Raw genomic sequence first — 20,301 nt, 5'->3', positions numbered from 1 at the left:
TCCCCTCTTCATCAAGTTTTCATCCAATCTGACAAAGCCTGATGAATTGTGTCCAAATCTAATAGGATTATTGGTCGAATGATTCATTCTCCCGTTCTGTCCAAAGCTCAACTAATATTGACCAAAACTAGTCGAAACACACACATAAATAATTAATAATCATATGTCTTGCTTTAAAAAAGTAACAAAATCTTTTTCCTTCCCAAGACTTTCAATAAAACTAACAACTGTAAGTATACTCTTAGATTGATGTGATGGAGAAAGGGACAGATTCTAGTCCCCTAGTTTACATTACAGTTTTAAAAAATGTTGCCAATATAAATAACTCTTTAATATAAATGTTGTGCATTGTGCTTTTCTGGATTTAACTTCATAACATTTAAAGACCAGGAGTCTATTTCACAAAATAAAATACGACTAAGATTGATTGTAAGTATACTGATTTGTTCATGACTTAAGACAAGTTTTTTTGTGAAAATCGACTCCAGGAATGTATTTAAAAATATACAAGTAAAAACTTAAAGAGCAAGATGACCAAAAGGGATATAAAAAGAAGAGCCAAATTCTTCAAATAATCAACTTTGACACATGTGACCTATCCTAATGTTACTAGTATTCTAAGATTTGTAGTTAGAAGTTCAACATACAAAACCAGGTGCTCCGCAATGCAGAGCTTTATACAACTGCAGAAGTCGAACCCAGAACAATTGGGGCAAATATGGACAAATCATTCAAGCTTGATACAGCTTGAATTTGGATTGTGATCAAAGTTTTTAAAGATTTCCTTTTCAAACTTTTCAAAAATTTGGAATTTGAGAAATTTGGAGGGGAAAAAATGAAAACTATGTCCACCCCCTTTTATTTTGCAATTAGTCCAAAACCTGACATTTATTTATACATAATTTACAATGATTGTAAGGGAGGTAATTCCAAACAAATCCAACATTGTATGTTTAATGTTTTTGAATTACTTTCCCTCTGGTAAAAATTTATAGAGATCCATTTACTACAACTAAAGTTATTGTCTGGAAAATAAATGTGTCTTGGGACAACGAGGCAGATGACAATAACGACAATATGATAGCATTATACAATGCAAACATTATTTTGCAGTCCTATAAAAATTGTTTGATAAAAAAAAATTAGAATTTACAAAAACACAAGACTAATTAATGAATGCATTATATTTTCAGTTATGCACCACTTTCCATTTCATTAAATATGCCAGGATAAAAAGATCAGTGATACTAGTGTTTTCTGCATAGATGTTTACTAATTTGTCTCGAGTACACCAGAATATTTGTGAGGTTTAATCATGTAAATCACACTTCTTTCAAAATATGCTAAAGTTGGCATTACTATGAAACAACCAAAAAAATAGTATACTCACTGTTACCTAAACAACTATTTCATATGTACAAAACATACCATCTGAAATGGTCATCAGCTTTGATATAGCTATTGAAACTTCTAGTACAACATCAGTTTTGACCACTATCCATTTCTGTTCAAACTTCAATGTCACACTATCTATGTAAGGTCCATTAGTTAGGTAAACTGACCAATAGTCCTCAGAGTGACCAAATGGTAGGAAGATCTGACCACTGTTTTCATCATCTGTACTACTATTCCAACTGAAAAAAATCCATTGAATCACAATAGTTTAACAGATAACTACCACCATCCTTATTTTATAAGATAATTTGTAATAAGGTATACATCAATTTTCATATTCTTGTTTATATTTTATATTTTTACCTTGAATTGATCATAATCAAATCTAACAGTGTTTTTATTCTTCCAGAATAATAGAGTGTAAAAAGAGTGCACAAACTGAATTGCCATCATGCCTTCTGAACTAATCCTGTTCAAGACACCAAAATATTGTGAAGGAAACCAAAAGTTATAAGCTGTGTAATTGCATTGCAGTCACCAAATTGAGATATAAGAGTAACAACAACATAATAGAATGACCTTACAATAGAAGTTCCTAACCAACGTCTGCAGAATGTCAAGTTAAAGTTTGTTGGTTTCTCACCATTTGTATTAATAATTTTGGAGGTTTTTACTTCCAAGTATCAAGTAAACTAAACATTATTAATGATCCATGTAAATGAGGTCAATGTAAGATAAACTCTGTAAGACCAACATTTACACTTTAAAATCATTCAACACACCTAAATTTTATAAATTGCTTATAGGAACTGAGAAAAAGGACCAAAAAAATCACCATAAATTCCCTTAATGTTTTAAATTCTTCTTGTACTAATTTTGATCATTGCAGAATTAAAACTATTACCAGCTTTGACTTCTGGGTAAAACAGCAACATGAAAAGCAGGATACACTTACAATTCTAAACACCTCTTTTTATAGAACATGGAATTTCCAGAAGCTTTAGTTATAAAGGTCTCTTTTTTTAATATTTGTTGATTTGTTTTTCACTTCAGTTGTCTCCTTGCTTTTGATTTGTGTCCAATTCTATATGTTATAATTGTCCATTTGGGTTTCAACATTTGTGTAGTCATTTTGACATAACTGGTTTGTACCTTTTATTCACAAAAGGTCTTACAATTTTACAACCATTATACATGTATAATTAGTACAGTTCTAATTTGCTAATGATTTACACTAGTCATTATAATAAAACATAAGCATCCATTCAATTTTGCATAGTATCATAAAATCTAAATGAGTTTGTAACTTGTTAATGTTTGTTGTAAAAATCTCAAGTGCTATATTCTCAAATGAACAATTATTTTTAAATGAGAGACTTAATGGAGCAAACAACACAAATAGGAATCTTTCCTAGAAAACTCATCTCTTATTTCTATAAGAATTACAATCCTTTAGTGTAACTCAAATGTTAACAAGATAGATCAGTATGAAATTTTACACCCAAGAAATCATGACTGGTACATAAAAATCATTAAGTATTAATTGATAATTCATGGATGTGAAACAAACAGCGTCAAATATCTGTTTAAGACACTAACAATACTTACATGATAATACGCTAAGAATGTATACCCTGCTTTGTAATAGACTTAAAAGGGTAATTTCAAGTTTAGAAATGCAAAACTTAGCAACTTGCTTATACATGAAAAGTAGACTATAATAACATTTTTTTCATACAATTGAATGTGAAGACAAACAAGTGACGACAAACACTTAATACAAATTATGAATATATTGAAATTTGCCTTCCGTATGCACCTTTCTAAATGGAATATGCTCTAACTGTTGAATAAACTTTCAGGCAACATTTTAAGCATTTCACTGAATGTTTTTTTGTGAACTAATCTTGATATAATTCTACTATCATTAAAGTAAAAGCAGCCTTTCTTCAAAAATGTTCATAATTTTGTTAAATAAAACCAAACAATATTACTCTCACTAAGAGATAAATAAAATACAATGAAATCTACAAACAAATTTAATTGAAGCAAATGTAAAATTGACTTGAACATGTCTGATCATGATAACTATTAGTACTGCAGAAGTGTATGCTTCATATAATCTATATCATTGTATTCTGAAAATCTTCCTTTTATCTCCCATTTTTCTCTCCCTTAATCTCTTTTTGATCAGGGCAAAAATCACAAAGTGTACTGATAAACCTTAGTTTTGCACCATAAAACATGAATTTAATCTAAATTTATAACATTCAGGGTTGATATTCTAACTTAATCTCAGTTTAAGTCATTAATTAACCTCAGGAAAATCAATGCCATAAAAGAAACCTATCCATACCACAAAACCATCCAAACTAAATAAAATGTCTTATGCCAACACAGGTCTTCCATTCAATAAGCAATACAATCATTTTCTACTGAAAACGTCTGGATTATTAAATTCAACAAGATTTAATTCCTCATTTTGCCATGTTCAGTTTGAGACTATTTTCATTGGAGTAAGAGAAATATTTGCAGAGTCAGCACTATATCTGAATCATTTCTAAATGTCATATGAACCCCTACAGCAACTTTAACAATTATGCAACAAATAAATCTAGACATTTTTGCTCTGAAATATTTTATTAATTTTAAACTGTGGATACTGGTACATAAATCCTATAAATGAGAAGGTGTATTAATCAAAATATAAACGATTCTTTTTTTTACCTTCTTTGCCATCTTTAGAAAATTTAAATAGAATTACCTATTGTCGTATGATTTCACTAAAAGGAATTTCGCACTTTGATTGTTGTGCAATTTTTCAAGTTGAATAGCATTTAAGCTGTCACTGAGAAGTGCATTTATGTCATTTACGTCAGATAAAGAAATCTGGATGATAATTTAGATGAAAAATGCATGAATATTTAAAAGATCAGTGTCAATTGGGTTTATCAGTAACTGCATGAGGCTCTGTAAGAAAGACAAAATATTTTGAGGCAAAATAAAGAAAAATTGATAACAGAAGATTTCAATTCAGATTTGATTGCTGGCCATCTACATAAGGCAGATTGTTAGCATTTGTATCTTTAAAAAGAACAGATTTATGTCTGAAACTGACCAAAACCAAAAAATCACATCTGTACTGAGTATAAAAACAATCACTTTTGTAAAGGTCTTCTATGTTAGGTAACCTCTTTGGTCTAATGCAGACTAGAAATTCTTGTCAAATATCAACGAGTAATACGTATATACATAGTCCTATTAATATGTGGGGAAAAAAATAGATTTTAAAGGTAAAATGAATAAGGAATCAAATGATATAGGATTTATCTACTTCAATTTCAAGAACGACTTCTGCCCCAAGACTGGGAGTTTCCATGTTTTCTTACATTAGTGAGCTAGTAAATGAAATAGACATAAAATTATGAACATGATGAATACCTTTATAAAATTAATTGTAAAGGGTACTTAATTTTTCATCAATTCTTTCATCATGTTAATATTTCATATCAATTAAGGTTGAAAGCAAATAAGTTATTGCATATAATCTGAAAAAGTGAAATTAGATTTTTGGTTATATACATGTAACACACGATCAGAAGAAGTAAAAGTGAGAATCCTATAAAGTGAAGGGAAATATGTAAATAATGGGAACATCATTAACATTTAAATAACATTCAAATAATTCCCAACATTTTTTTTGTCTTGTACTAAATTATGGAAGAAAAAACAAACATCATTTCCTGAACAAAGTTCTATAACTCAGCTGGAATGAGAACATCAAAATTCTTTGTTTCACTGGGCATGAAGATTGGATGAAGGTACTAATCTGCTTCATACCTTTGTTTGCCTTCAGAAATAGACAATGAAGGTGAATTGAGAACTAAACTGTACGTTGGGGTTTGTTTTTTTGGTAAAGGAAGCCTTAGTGCAAAGAAAGAATCTTATCTTCATTTGGGAAACTGACAATCCAAGTGGAGTGGAACACAACCTGCCATATGCACGTTTGGAATTCCCAACCTCAGAGTTTACTGTCTAGTGATATAAAGTAGATGAACAAAATAGGCAACTCTGCCACAACAGAGGCAACATTTTGTAAAGAAAAACAATGCTTTGATGAAACAGTTACATGTTATTAGACCATTAAAATATATAGGATTTTCATTCATGTTTCATAAGGTTGTACCATAAGTCAATACCATTGCCATCAAGGCATCCTAAGGTCATATTCTAATTATAGATTATAAAAAAGTGGCCACATGCACATGATGCATGTATTCTGTAACTGTTACCAATTGTAATGAAATGTCTATCACATTTAAATACAGAATATGACATTGTAAAATGATGAGATGATGCTGTATATAAGGGAAATGTCTCCGCAAGAAAAGTCAGAAATATTTTAATGTCTTCCAGTTTTACCTGCAGTAAGAGTCTTCTACCAGAGTCCAATACTCTAAACTTTTATTCACACAGAAGCATGGTTCTTCTATATTGGAAGCAAGATACAAATATCTGGAAAAGAGGATGAAAATAACATTACATATAGAACTTAAAATGTAATACAGCAACTGTTGTCAGCACATAACATTGAAACAGATTTGATAAAACTATGTCTGTTCTAAATTTGATTAGAAAATTAACTATTCAGCAAACCAGCTTATTGATGGTCACAACATTGAAGTACAGTACAGTAGTGTTGAGGTACTCAGCTAGCAAAGCTTACAAAATGATATCCCCTGCCTTCACATAAAGCAATGGCCAAAAAAAGTAATTTAGGAGTAAAAAAAAAAAGTATACAATCATTGGCATTACAATACATATAAAAGTTTGACTAAATTCAAATAAGAGGTTTGGTGATACAAATTTGTACTGTAGCATAGAGATATTCAAAGCTAAAAATCTTTAAGATGAGAAAATAAAATATGCATGAGTATGATTTTGTGGAAGTTTTAAATTTTTAGGTGAAAAAGATCCTGTGATTTCAGAAGAGTAGATATTTGTTTTCAATTTGACAACAATAGACGATCAGCCTGCAATGATTGACCCAAATGATGACTGACATATGAGCAAATAGTATTTAGAAATCACTTTAAAATTCTGTAAAGAGCCAAAAATGCTATCATGAAATCTTTTATGGGATTTTTTCACACACTATTTACAACATGGATAGTACATATTACTTTTTTGTTATAGTCTCAACATATTTAAAACAATTTTCATTTGTACTTTTGTATCGAAATTAAATCTCCAAAGAGCAAAAGCTAAACCAATTCAAACTTGAAATTTATATACAAAGGAAGTACCATGACATCTATAATATGATTGCATTTGACAACATAGTACAGTATGCCCATTTTTCCAGTTCAGCAAATAAACTTTAGTATAAATAGTTTGTTGTAAAAACAAATTTAAATCCCATTTTACCAATTTGTCATACAACAGATTCTCTTTCTTGACAATTTGATCCAATGATCTAGATAAATGGATAAGATTTTCATTCATTTGCACACAAAAATTACAAATACAATATCACAATTCTATTAAAGATTGTAGTTGAATTGAAAACGGTCATAGTTCAACCATCAGAAAAGAAATTAAGGAGGCTAAACAGAATAATATTGTAACACAAATCAAAACAACAATCAACAAATTTTGTTTTAATAGGTTTTGTAATGTATTTCATAAACATTTCATTTTTAAATCTGGTTACAATTTTTCGTTAAAAAAAAAGGTGTAAAATAGCTTTAAATATCTTCCCTTTTCTTTCATAAACAATTAATTTTAAATTTGGACTGCAATTTGTCCTTAATCAAAGTGATGGATATCACTCATGGAAAGATTAGAACAGTAGTTTGAATTATTTCATATAAAGGTATGGTGGGGAAAAATGAACATTTATAAAACACTATAATTGCTGAAAATTGCATTTACAGCAGGTCTTTAGAAGGAAACTTGCTTTTCCAGTATGAGGATAAAGGTGCTCAAATTAAATAATATGGGTCTCTAAATTTGCACAATTTTATTTAAACTGCAGTTTATATCTAATCAAAATTATGTTGCAACTTCTGAACATGTTTCAAAAAAACAAAAAAATGCAAAAATTCTTCTAGTAAATGTTACCAAATATCCTTGTAAGACATAAATTTAGACCAACAGCTAAAAGCTTTAAAGTGCCAACAAAAATAATCTAAAAATGTTGATTTGGGGCATTTTGTAAGTTGAAACAGAGGTTATATGGCATTGAAAATTAAAAGTTTTAGAGTGCCTTTTGATCAAATTTTAATGTATTTTTCAACACAGGGCATTTTCAATTTTATTTTTCAACGTAAACTAATTAAATTAGGGAGGGTGGTGCCTAAGTAAAGATTTAGAACAAGTTCTAATCTTTCCAAAAAGATATAAAATTAATTTCCAATCTCTTTTTAAAAGTATCATGTAGTAATATATTATGTATGTCCATATATGTATGTAAAATACAATACAAATTGTAAAACAAAACAAATTTTGATATTAAAGGGAAACTTCGCAAAAAAATCAAAAATTGATATTATGTCCATTCTGTATAAAAATGCTCAAATTTATAAATATTAAAGTTTTATTCCGCTAGATAAGAGATCACCATCGATTTTAAATTTTGAGTATCAGTTCTCTGCCTTCCGCCATTTTGTTATCTTGTCCAAATAAAAATCAAGATATGTCTATAAACCACAAAGAAACAAAACTACAGGAACCGATGTAGTCTTAATTACGTGTCGATATCTTGTCAATCGTACGGTTGTTTTATCTGACCAACTAACTTGATACGGAAAATGTTCTTATTTTTTAATAACCATATAGTCTGTTATTTTTAAACAGTTAATATTGGAATTAGTTAAAAAGTTAAAGTTCAAATCATAAATAAGTGTTCCGTGAAAATTGTTTTCGAAAATCTAATTCGTTCATAATTCTTTAAAGTAATATACTTTATTCAAATAAATTAGGATCTTCGCTCCACTAATCACCCGCATGGCTTAAGGTATTACTCCCAAAGGTATTGTGAGGGTTGTAAGGTGACACGTCCAGGTATTCAAGCGATTTCCTGTCGGGCTTGCAAGTTCATGCATCGTTTCACTTCTGTAGGTATTGATCAGTGTACACGGCCGATAACTTATAACTTTCCATTTTGAACTATCAGGTGCATGTATAATATACATCTCTGTCTTGCGTGTCCGAAAGTGATATAATATACTAGTCATTACTTAACTCATACACTTGTTTATAAATAAAATTTCTGGTGTAAAGAATATTATTTATAAAAAAAAAATGATACAAAAAAAAAAACAAAAAAAATTGAAGATATATATACAAATATACGTATTTTTTCCAAGGGTTAATTTGGGAAAATCAGAGACATATAATTGTATTATATGTCTCTGGGAAAATGTAATATTTACTCGTTGTCAATAGTAAAGGACATAGTTGGATCATTCCAGAAATGTTGATTAAAAAAATGTGCGTACTTGTCGACGATTCGTTTATACGCCCGGATAGAAAGTTACGGAACTACAGCGCAATTTAAAATATATACATGTATACATTGAACATAAGAAAGAAACATACATTTTGTGCAAATTGGGGTAAAAGTGTTGTAATTAGACTAGTCTATTTTAAATCCAACAGTAAGTAATCATCCAATTCGATAGACTATTGTATACCAAAAGAAGAAGAAGAAGAGGACCAATTTGATTTATTAAAATACAGGTCGATCTATAACTTGCTTTGGTTCATCGAAGTTATGAACATAGTAAAATCACAGATTAATACATCAATTAGATTGTTCTCGAAAAAAGAAAGAAATTCGTCCTCACCACAATTGTTCCGACATATGCAACTGGACGTACACTAATAATCCCCGAGGGATGTGAATATTTTCTAGGAAAGCTATTGAGTATTAAAGTTTCAAATCATTTTCGGAATTTATTTTCTTTCTTGATATTCAATGACAGCAAATTTAAAGAATAAACTGCTTGTCAGATATTTGTCCGCTTTATGGGTATTCTTGCCAGTTGAACAGACTTATAATTACATTCAAAAATAGGGAAAGATGACATTAAATTTGTTGTCTTTTGTTTTTAAACATCTTTGGTCAAATAGTTATTAAGTATTATAGGTTGTGAGACGAAGACTATTTTAATAAGGACGTCCCCGATTATGATTAAATTTGGTTGACGTTTTTCACACTTGATAAAGAATATCCATTCGTAATTTTTCGATTCCATTCCAAGAAGACCTTAAATTTGCTGTCAATTTTTTAAAACTTCTCAAGTAGAAAAATATTTTTTCTTTATTCGTTCATATTATATTCCGCTTTGGTAGAGTTATCTTCAGTGAGTTCCAGTTATTAATTTATACGTGGCTTTTAAAAAGTCTAAATCTAAGTGTTCTCATTCATTTATTTGCCTAATAAAGACAAATAAAAATACTTTGGTAAAGCTATTTATAATTTCTAAGTTCTCCTTTTTATTAGACATCAATCAAGGACACAAGGTGTAAATCATTTCAATCGGACATAAGATTTAAGTTTCCCGTCTTTAACCGAAAATTATGTATTTCTTAGTAAATTAACTTATTTGAATTCAAATAAATAATAGCACAAAACATAATTAAATAATTCCACGGTGATCAATTTTTATTTGTCAACAACTTGAATATATATTTTAAATATGTGTATTGAATGCTACCTTTGTCTTATAATTCACTGATCCGAACATGGCAAGGTGTGCCCGAGAGGCGTGGTTAAATACCGAAGTGCAAATAACAATTTACCTTTCAACAAGCCATCTACGAGTATTGCCACAGAACCGTGAATACACACATCGTATCAACCAAGTCATAGCAGAGATAGTAAAAGGTCAATAAGAGTACACCAACATATTGTCTTTAAAGATTATTGTACTTTACTTTGTTCACCTTATCAGTCCGAAAATATATTAATTAAAAATAAATTTATAACTTTTTGTGTTGTCTACAAAAATAATTCGAATATATACGTTTAACATAGAAAATTTATCTCATGAATTTGTACAATTGAACGTCTGTGCGTTTTATCTTCTTATTATCGGATGGTTATTTAGATAAAGCATAAGTCATCGGCGCGCTTACGATTACGTTAAAATATGATTAAAAACCAAGACTTTTAATGATTGTATTTTAAATCCCGGCATGCAAAAACCAGGAGGAAACGTCACGACCTACAGGAAGTAGTTAATATTTTTTCGTTAAATATTGAATTTCTCCTTTATTACTGCACATATAGCGATAAAACTTTGTGAATATATATATTATGTCATAATGAACATATTTAAACCATAAGTAAAAAATCGTGAATTTTCCCTTTAAGTAATGTTTATTTTTCATTATTTTGTTTTGTTTTGGACAACTAACTGCTCCAATCTTTAAATGGCAAAATGAAACATTTTTAAGCAACTGTTTGACATGGTTACATGTAACACCATCTATATGGTTTATCTAATAAGGTTACATGTAACACCATCTATATGGTTTATCTAATAAGGTTACATGTAACACCATCTATATGGTTTATCTAATAAGGTTACATGTAACACCATCTATATGGTTTATCTAATAAGGTTACATGTAACACCATCTATATGGTTTATCTAATAAGGTTACATGTAACACCATCTATATGGTTTATCTAATAAGGTTACATGTAACACCATCTATATGGTTTATCTAATAAGGTTACATGTAACACCATCTATATGGTTTATCTAATAAGGTTACATGTAACACCATCTATATGGTTTATCTAATAAGCAAAGACATGATTGCAGTTAGGCCAAAACTTATATTTAATTTGCAATAATGAAAATGGTCACAAAAATTTAGCATTCTGTTGAAAGAAGACAAGTCAATTTATAATATATATTTTTATATGAGTGAAGAATAAATTACAATGTTAAACATAAATTACACTTCCTTTTGTACGAATCCGAATCCAGGGAACAGGCCTGAGCAACGATATTCAATCAGTATAACATGTCTACTTAAAAAGTGTAACAACCACATCTAGCCATTATTCTTCATCAAATCATTGAAAACATGTTAAATCAAGTTTTAATGACTGATCAATAATAATTGGACATAATTGTAGAGTTGTTACATTGCCAGTTAGGGCTACATTTCTATTTATTGTTCTTTAACGTGACAATTGAACATTTTTATAAGTTTACTGTCGTGTCAAATGGTATAAATGCTCCAAAATGATCAGAAGTTAACTTATAATGTTTGAATTGCTTTATTAATAGGTTGCATTCTCATAATTCTCAAACAGTACCATGAGCAGAGATGATTATATCATGCAGGAGTAGGTTCTCAAAATAAAAGTCCATTATGAAGATAAGAAGATCTTTCTTAAGCTAAGAAATTGTGATCAGAGAAGACTTTAATGGATAAACAGTTGAAGTTTATATACAAGATTTAATTTACTAAATTAAATACAAGTGTAAAAGTACAGTATTATAATTCACCAATTCATTAATAGTTAGTTAAAAAACAGAATAACATTTATTTTGTTGTAAATCATTTAATCATGTAATTCTCTTTATATGATGTAAAGAAAAATAAGTAATACTTTATTTTCAAAATCATGCCCTTAAATATTCTTAAAAATAGAAAAGATGCATGTGGTTGAATTTTATAAGTCATGTGAAACAAGTCACTTGAAATCATAATGTTGAAAAATCTATTGAACCAATGAATGTATAAATATACTTTAACTAAGTGGTCTGAGCAAGATTTATTTCAGTGAAAAATATCTGATCAACTTTCATAGTTTATTGCTGAAGTTGACCTAATGTGACCTTAATCAACATAGAATCATAGTTTATTTTTTTTATTTTCCATGCCCTTCAATTTGTTAAATGATTTAGGGTTTTTTTTATTTCAGAATCAGTTCACACTCTCCAACTTCCACATTTGTCTACCTTTTCTTTCATCCCAGTTTTCCCCCCTTTTTTTTTGCCATTGTCAGAAGCAGGGGCGGATCCAGGATTTCCAGTTAGGGGGGGCGCAAATTTTTAATTTTTTGCCGAGCGGTGCGAGTCGAAAAAATTTTGGAGGTTTTTTTAGGTAAAATTATTGAAATATTCTTCTAAAGAGGTGAAATGTAGATATCTCGAAATATTGTGTGTTAAAATTAGCAAGGAATTAAAGTTTGAAGCTAAAGCCGCCTTAATCCACACCTGACAACAATCTACAGAGAGACGGGCGGACAGACGGACGCAAAGTGAGACGAGACAGATCACAATTGCTCACCTGACCAATATATTTTTCAAATGAAAACTTCTACTTTTACCAGCGATTTTTAATTGTCCTTTCATACTATCTATTTTTTACTTTTTTGATTTTCGAAGGTCGTGCCAGACTTAACTGTGTTCGCCACAAACAACTAAAATCAGAATGAGATGCATTTACGCAGTTATATTTATTTTCTTGGGATCCCCAGCATACAGTAATACGGTACAGAATTCGGCTAAATATTTAGGTTGCAAGTGAGAAATAAATATAAACACAGAGATACAATTAATAAACTAACCCTTTGCTAGAAACAGATTTCTATCTTTCATTACGGATATTATAAAAGAATCTCACCTGCCGACTGTTTTCTTGACCGTGTCATGACGAAATTGTGAAAGTGGGTAAGGGATGTTTTGGAACTTCGATTATCAAACAAATTGATTATAAAAACCGCAAATACAATGCAACATTTGTTTTTACTTTAACTGCTACGTAAAAACATATTATATTTGTCATCAAACGAAGCTGAGGCTCACATTTGACACCTTCCTTTGAAATTATTTATAGAACTTTAATAAAGCGTAGGTCACTTGGTTAGTAATCACGTTGAATCTGATAAACTGACTGTTTTATATTTTTTTAATGTTAAAAAAGATCGAATGATCTCTTCTGATACTCAAATATGTTGAAGTCAACCCATGCTTTGCAAATTTTAGGGGGGGGCGCACGCCCGCCACGCCCCCGCCTAAATCCGCCCCTGAGAAGTACTTTTTCACGAAAGCTCTACTGGTTAAAGTAGCTGCATAAAGAAACACAATGCCATTTAGAGTATACATACAGAAAGACAATGACTCAACATTTCCGAAAATTTTGATCGATAAAAGATTTTCTTTTCAAAGAACATCCATGAACAAAATCTTACTAGATTCCTAAGTTCAAAGACTCACATCTCGTATAAAAGTCAATTCAAAAAAATTTCATGTGGGTATGCACATCTACATAATAGGTTCTCAGAAACTATAAAGTTTCATGAAATTCTGTTGTTTCGTTTCAGTAGAGTTCTTATGTCAATAACAGGACTAATGGACGAAGAGACAATTCAAGGCAATAACAATCGAAACCAAGACGTAAAGAAAGACTCTCAAAACCAAAGGACATTTACATCAACAGTTATAAACAGTAATTAAGAAACAACACGAATTCCACTAGAAACCGAGAGTGAAATCATGTGCTCCAGAAAGGAGAAGCAAAACTTTCTAGTGTGAAAATGGTTGTTGCAGAGACATTAAATATATTTTAGAATATACATGTATGCATCTCTGGCTATTGGCACAACAAAGAAAATCAAACAACCTACATTCATGGGCAGGAAATAATGTATTTCTTCTAAATGAACTCACATTCTCATATTATAATGGTCAATCTCGAAATGACTTATAACCTGGTTAGATAATTTGAGGAGCATTACTCTGAAACAATAAAGGTCTATGTAAAATGTACAAGTAGGTTAGAATAACCAATTTTAGCATGGAAAGCTCATCTGCTCCCCCAGATACATCCTTCTTCTAAATGATGATTTTTAGATGTTGAGTATCTACATTGAGTGTACACTGATGGGATGCTTTAACCATCATGCTTAAAATACTCCCTTAGAAGCATCTTTGCATTAGCTACATGATTAAATTCACTCATTTATTAAACACATTACTCCGAACATTAAACTGATTTAAGGTAGAAGAATTATCATCATTTTCCCTCCTACGCCAGCCAAGAGGTAAAATAGACGTTTAATGTAAAATTTACATGTTTAAACTCTAGGCAATATGAAATTGTTGAAAACAATTAGGCTTTTTTGCTAGGTTGTGGTCTCATTTATGTGTAACCCAAACTAATCATCATTGTATACATGGTATATATAAAACAATGTTACATTTTTTAAACTTCAATTTCAAATCCTAGCCTTGATGAGACATATAATTTACTGAAAGAAAAAATGTAAAATTACTTACATCTGTCATCTGAATGGGACATGTGACTATTTTTTCTGCAATGGTACTTAGATCTTTACCCAACCAGTTCTGAACATGGAATATTTACAAATTTTTCAATAGTTCAAATTAATACTTTTCTTAATTATTCAATAATATTTTCTGATTAAGTTGGGGAGATTTTTTAATACAAGTTCAAAATTGCTTCACCTGAGAATAATATGAAATTTCATTCATAACATGCGGTGACGCATACAGAGATTACATTTTGCATACAATGAAATATTCATTACACAGGCTACATTCATAATACCACCGAATAAATTGGGATCTTAAGTTACAATTTAAATTTTCCTATTATTTTCTCGTATTCCATGCCTCTGAAGAATTCTCATATTTCGACTTTTAATAAGTTTTAAAATGATGGTAGTTTAAATATTACCTTGGGATTATAAAAGGGCTTCATGTGTAGATTGGAATATTTGATTCAAATCTAGCTTTATTTCATTCATTAAAACCCAAACTTTTATGTAAGCATCTATTTCAACATGTTCAATCATATAAATCTTGTATACCAAAATACAAATGAACAAATAATTATACTTATTACTGTGAGTTACATGTCATACATGTAGAGTTTGATCTATTTTTGTATTTCTTTTTAAAAGAAAATACCAAGAAAAAGCATTTTGCAGCATTCAGGTTGAATAGAATCCTATGCACATGATATATGCTGACATTTATGTACAATTAGAGTTGAATTTTCCTTAATTATAACATTGGAATTGCACTTCAATTTTTTTTATAAAGATTCTAAAGGAGATCATATGGTATGATTGCCAATGAGACAACTACATTTATGAAATAAATGTAAGCAATCATTTAGTATAGGCAACTGTACAGCCTTCAACAATGAATAAACTATTATCACAGAGATATGTCTCGCCTTTTTGTAATTTTAACTATGCAAATGTTGAAATCAAAATAGCAATACTTTAACATCTTTCGAAGTCAAAAGACCATAACTGAGGGGGCAGGGCAAAATAATCTCCATGGAAATGAGATGTGCCAATGCTTATACAACTGCATACTGAATATGATTAACCGTAACCATTTGTGGTTTACCATAAACTAGACCTAACCACAATTACTAATATATTGTTGACGCCGCTGTTGACCCCCCTGACGCCAAAACCTTTGTCTAGCTTTTTGATTCCGTCAAGGCAACACAATAACCCTATACTGTATTGTCAGCTGCTAAAAGGCCCCTGAATGAAACATATGAAACAATTCAATTAAGAAAACTAAAGGTCTAGCTTATAACAAAACAATTCATGAAGAAGAATGTGTCCATAGTGCAGGGATGTTCCACTTGCACTATCATTTTCTATGTTCAGTGGACCCTGAAATTGGGGTCAAACCACTCTTTATTTAGCATTACAATTAGAAGGATAATATCATAGGGAAAATGTGTACTTCGAACTTCATCAAAAACTAACTTGATCAAAAACTTCAACCTGAAGCTGGCAAGACGGATAAACAGACGGCAAATGGATAGATAGACAGACCAACAGACGGAAAAACACAATGGCATACAATGGGGCATAAAAACAAATACAATACATTATTTTTTTATTTTCCAAATTAAAGGGCCCATTAAGAGAATAACGTTAATAACAACATGACATAAACATTACAGATTGATTAAAGAAACATAAAATAATAATTCAAATGCATGAGGAAAGGATCAGTGGTCAAGGGGAGATCATTTTGATATCTATTAGAGTATTTTTAAAAGTGATTTTCTAAGTTGCAGGAATTATCGAGGTATGCACATAAAATAGATAAAAATCTGCTATCTTCATTTATTATGATTCATGAAAAAAGATCTTTTCTGTTTAAATTATCTAAACTGGGGTATTGTTTTATATAATCAGTCAAAGCTCTTGAGGTTATTGTAAAGAGGGCATTCCAGAAGAAAGTGCATTTCATTTTCAATACAATTTGAATTACAATATAAACGTTTCTTCTCATGTCGAGGTAATATTTCATATTTACCACATACATTGTTAATTGGTTCATGTCTGCCAAGTTCTATTCTTAAACAGTTATTGCTGAGTCTGTATTTTGTTAACAAATATGACAGACATAAACCAACGACAACCAATATAATTTACAGGCTCCTGATTTGGGACTTGCATTGTTGTACATGCTCAAAGGGAAATAATCCTATTGAATCAAACATGACAAAATCTGTCAGAATATTTTTTAATAAATACAGATATTCAGAATATGGTGAATATTCTGTTTACCATGGTTCAACATAAGACTTACAAGTAATCCTAATATCATTTCTGAATACATATCAGATCTAACATTGTTGGGTTGATTTTTTAGACAAGTTGTATAAACATAATGTACATAGTCATGTATCACCATCACTGCTGAAAAGACTTGTGAAAGACTCATGGATGAATTGCTAAAAAAAAATTGGTTGGTTTGTATTATTTTTCATGTCACAGGGTTAACCTTTGGAAGTTTTAGGTGGATCATCATCTGCTATTAACAAAACATCCTTTATCAAAATTAAACCATTCAGTGAGAAGATATACATTGTACCTAAATACCAAAAAGATCAATACTTGTACCTTTCCTTTTTACATCTCCTACTACACTCCACTATAACCTCATTCAGTGGATGTCCTTCTGATAAATTCATATGTAATTTGATTACTGCATCTGTACTATCAATACTACTGGAATTAATTGAGAAACATCCTTGGTACCAGTTACCATTTTCAGATAGACCTGTCAAAAGATTTTTAGGTTTAAAGTGCAATTACAAAATTAAATGTAATACATTTGTAGTTGTGACAAAACCACTAGACAAAAATTTATTTCATTTTTTATATCTTGCTTTCTATTTAAAATTCGATAATTTGATAAATATTGTTTTTTCATCAAGTCGAGTTCTGTGATTATGCTAATTACTGGAGTAGAACTCCTACCATTAATTTGTGATTCATATTTTTGATCATTTTGTATCAATTTAAATGAAAACAAGAATGTGTTCCTAGTGCACAGATACCCATTCCACTATTATTTTCTATGTTCAATGAATTGTGAAAATGGGGGGAAATCTCTAATTTGGCATTAAAATCAGAGAGATCATATCATAAGGAACATGTGTACTAAGTGTCAAGTTGATTGGACTTCAACTTCATCAAAATTACCTAGACCAAACACTTTAACCTGGAGCGGAACAGACGAAGGGACTATTGAACAGATGCACAGACCAGAAATCATAATGCCCATAAATGGGGCATAAAAAGAGAAAATGTGTACACATCAATTTTTTTGCCTTACATCGTCGATGGTTTTGCACTATTCTACATGTGCATGTACAATGTACACCATGCAATGGTTTTAAATTACAGTTTAAATGTGGATATGCTTTTGCTAGACAATGAGGAAATAAATTTCACAATATGATAATGCTGATCATACCAATAAAAGAGGGTCATATTTTTTAGAAAACTTAGAGTCCATTTTGTTAGTGTTTGTTGTACTGTCCAATATCTTTTTATTTTTACCAGTTTTTCTTTTTTTTTTTTGTATTTTGTACACAACTTACAATAATTCTATTACCCACTTATAGTTTATATATTATCTTCATATTTCAAGAACACAAAACATATTGCTTAACTGTGACCAAATCCTCCAAATTGCTTATTACATGCATATCCATCATGCGTCCCACAAGACATTTTTACAATTTATTATGCTTATAGGGCAAGCTTTTCCACCATTATCATGATTATTACTTTATATGTAGAACTTTTTTTTATTTATGAACCTCAATAGATTTCCCCAGTGAAATATTGATATGATTTTATTTAATTTGTGAGTTTTTCAATGTTGCCAAATATATATAAGTTATAAAACACAATTCACTAAAAAAAATCATGTGACACACTTTCAGGCAAAGGTTTTTTTCCTATTTATACTCATTATCATATGATATATTTAAATAAATTTTCAATAATACCTAGTATGCTTTTAGCTTAAATAAATAGATAGTATGCTTTTAGCTTTTTTAATAACTAGTATGCTTTATAGCTTTTTTAATAACTAGTATGCTTTTAGCTTATATACCTGGTATGCTTTTAGCTTAATATCTAGCTTTACAACATGCTTATAATCTGCTTGTCAAGGAAAACTTACAGTTTTTCATTTTGAGATACATGAGATAAGCAACTTATTACACGTGAATTATGTATTGTATTGAAAGAGGGGGGCAATAGGGGGTCCGTTAACATGTTAACAACACCTCGATTTGGGCAAAAACAGAACTAAACTACTTTGACAAAAACTGCAAAAATGCTGATAACAGTTAACAGAGTGGGTTGAAAACATTCAACAGCTTTTGTAAGGTCTTGTATGTCACTTAATTGCTCATTAGATCTTATGTGGTATTATGTTATAATCTTATTTGTTTACTATGTCTAGTCTAAATAAAGCAAAGCTTATTCATTAAGGTTCATCATAACAAACGGACAAATATGGCTGTATTTACATGTCAAAAATTACTCTGAGTACAGACTTACCTGTAAAGTTTGAAAAGTTTTAATGCCTAGCATTTTCCAAACAGCACAGGTAAGTCTGTACACAGAGTAGTTTATTAGGTAAAAATACGGCCATATCTGTCCATTTGTTATGATGAACCTTAATAGATATCATTGTTAGTATAGATTCGGACTGTCCCTGTTGGTGTATATATATATGTTATAAATAGTAAAAGTGTACATGCAGAGACAAATGTACATGAACAATACATGTCTCAGTCTTTCTTTGCGATGTTGCTGAATCTGGTAACATTTATAAATCTTGAAGATTGTTTACTCCAAACTTCAAAGACAAACGTCACAAAGTGAATATGTTTACATGTCCTATGCTAACAATAGATCAGTAATTTTCTGATATTTTTAGTCAATATCATCACGTGGTGTTATAGTTTTGATTGATTTCTTTACCTGTAACAATACATAGTAGACAACAATAGCAGAAATAAATATTCATCTTCAATCATGTCTCGCACCATAACTTTTCAAACTCTGTAACTTTTTTTATAAAATAGTTCATTTTACCAACTTTCATAACATTACACTTCAACTTCCGTTCCAAGCCCCTTTTCGGGACTATAAAGCTTGACTTTTCGAAATTTGATCTATTTTTATGTCTGTGCAAAAACGGAACAATATTCTGTTTGTAGATACAATTTGTTATCAAAATTTAAGAACGCTTCAACAGTGCACTATTTTTATGTGTTACGTTTAAGAGCACCGGTGTGTGCATCGACTAACATCAGCAGCACGATTTTCTCGATTTGCGGTGTGCACTAGCTCCTAGTTTGAGAGAGAATATTTTTTTATAAAATGTTTGATTCTAGTTTTGAATTTTTAAAGGCTCTAGGGCGGTACTTGTCTAACATTGTAGAAACGAATATAATTTTAATATGATTAAAATTCCTTTTTTTTCTTTTTTTTTCTATCTTGTAGTATGGGAACTGTTATCTTTATCGGGACTTCGGGAATCCCCGGATCGTATATGGCAT

At 30.2% G+C, this 20,301-nt stretch overlaps 1 protein-coding gene across 1 annotated transcript in view; it reads right to left on the bottom strand.

Annotated features, from left to right (window-relative positions):
• LOC134707773 (polycystin-1-like protein 1) overlaps positions 1-5,906 on the bottom strand; it is a 195,324-nt gene extending 189,418 nt beyond the window's left edge. Inside the window, exons 1-2 of the mRNA XM_063567812.1 lie at positions 5,818-5,906; positions 1,429-1,634 (exon numbers count right to left, since the gene is read on the bottom strand). Coding sequence (XP_063423882.1) covers positions 1,429-1,444 — 16 coding nt within the window. The 5' untranslated portion in view covers positions 1,445-1,634; positions 5,818-5,906. The remainder of the gene's footprint in view (positions 1-1,428; positions 1,635-5,817) is intronic.
• Positions 5,907-20,301: the final 14,395 nt, after the last annotated feature.

Source organism: Mytilus trossulus, chromosome 2 (assembly GCF_036588685.1).
Source record: "Mytilus trossulus isolate FHL-02 chromosome 2, PNRI_Mtr1.1.1.hap1, whole genome shotgun sequence".
Classification (NCBI taxonomy): Eukaryota; Metazoa; Mollusca; class Bivalvia; order Mytilida; family Mytilidae; genus Mytilus; species Mytilus trossulus.
The sequence above is the reverse complement of the archived record's forward strand: the minus strand, read 5'-3'. Positions and strand labels throughout refer to the sequence as shown.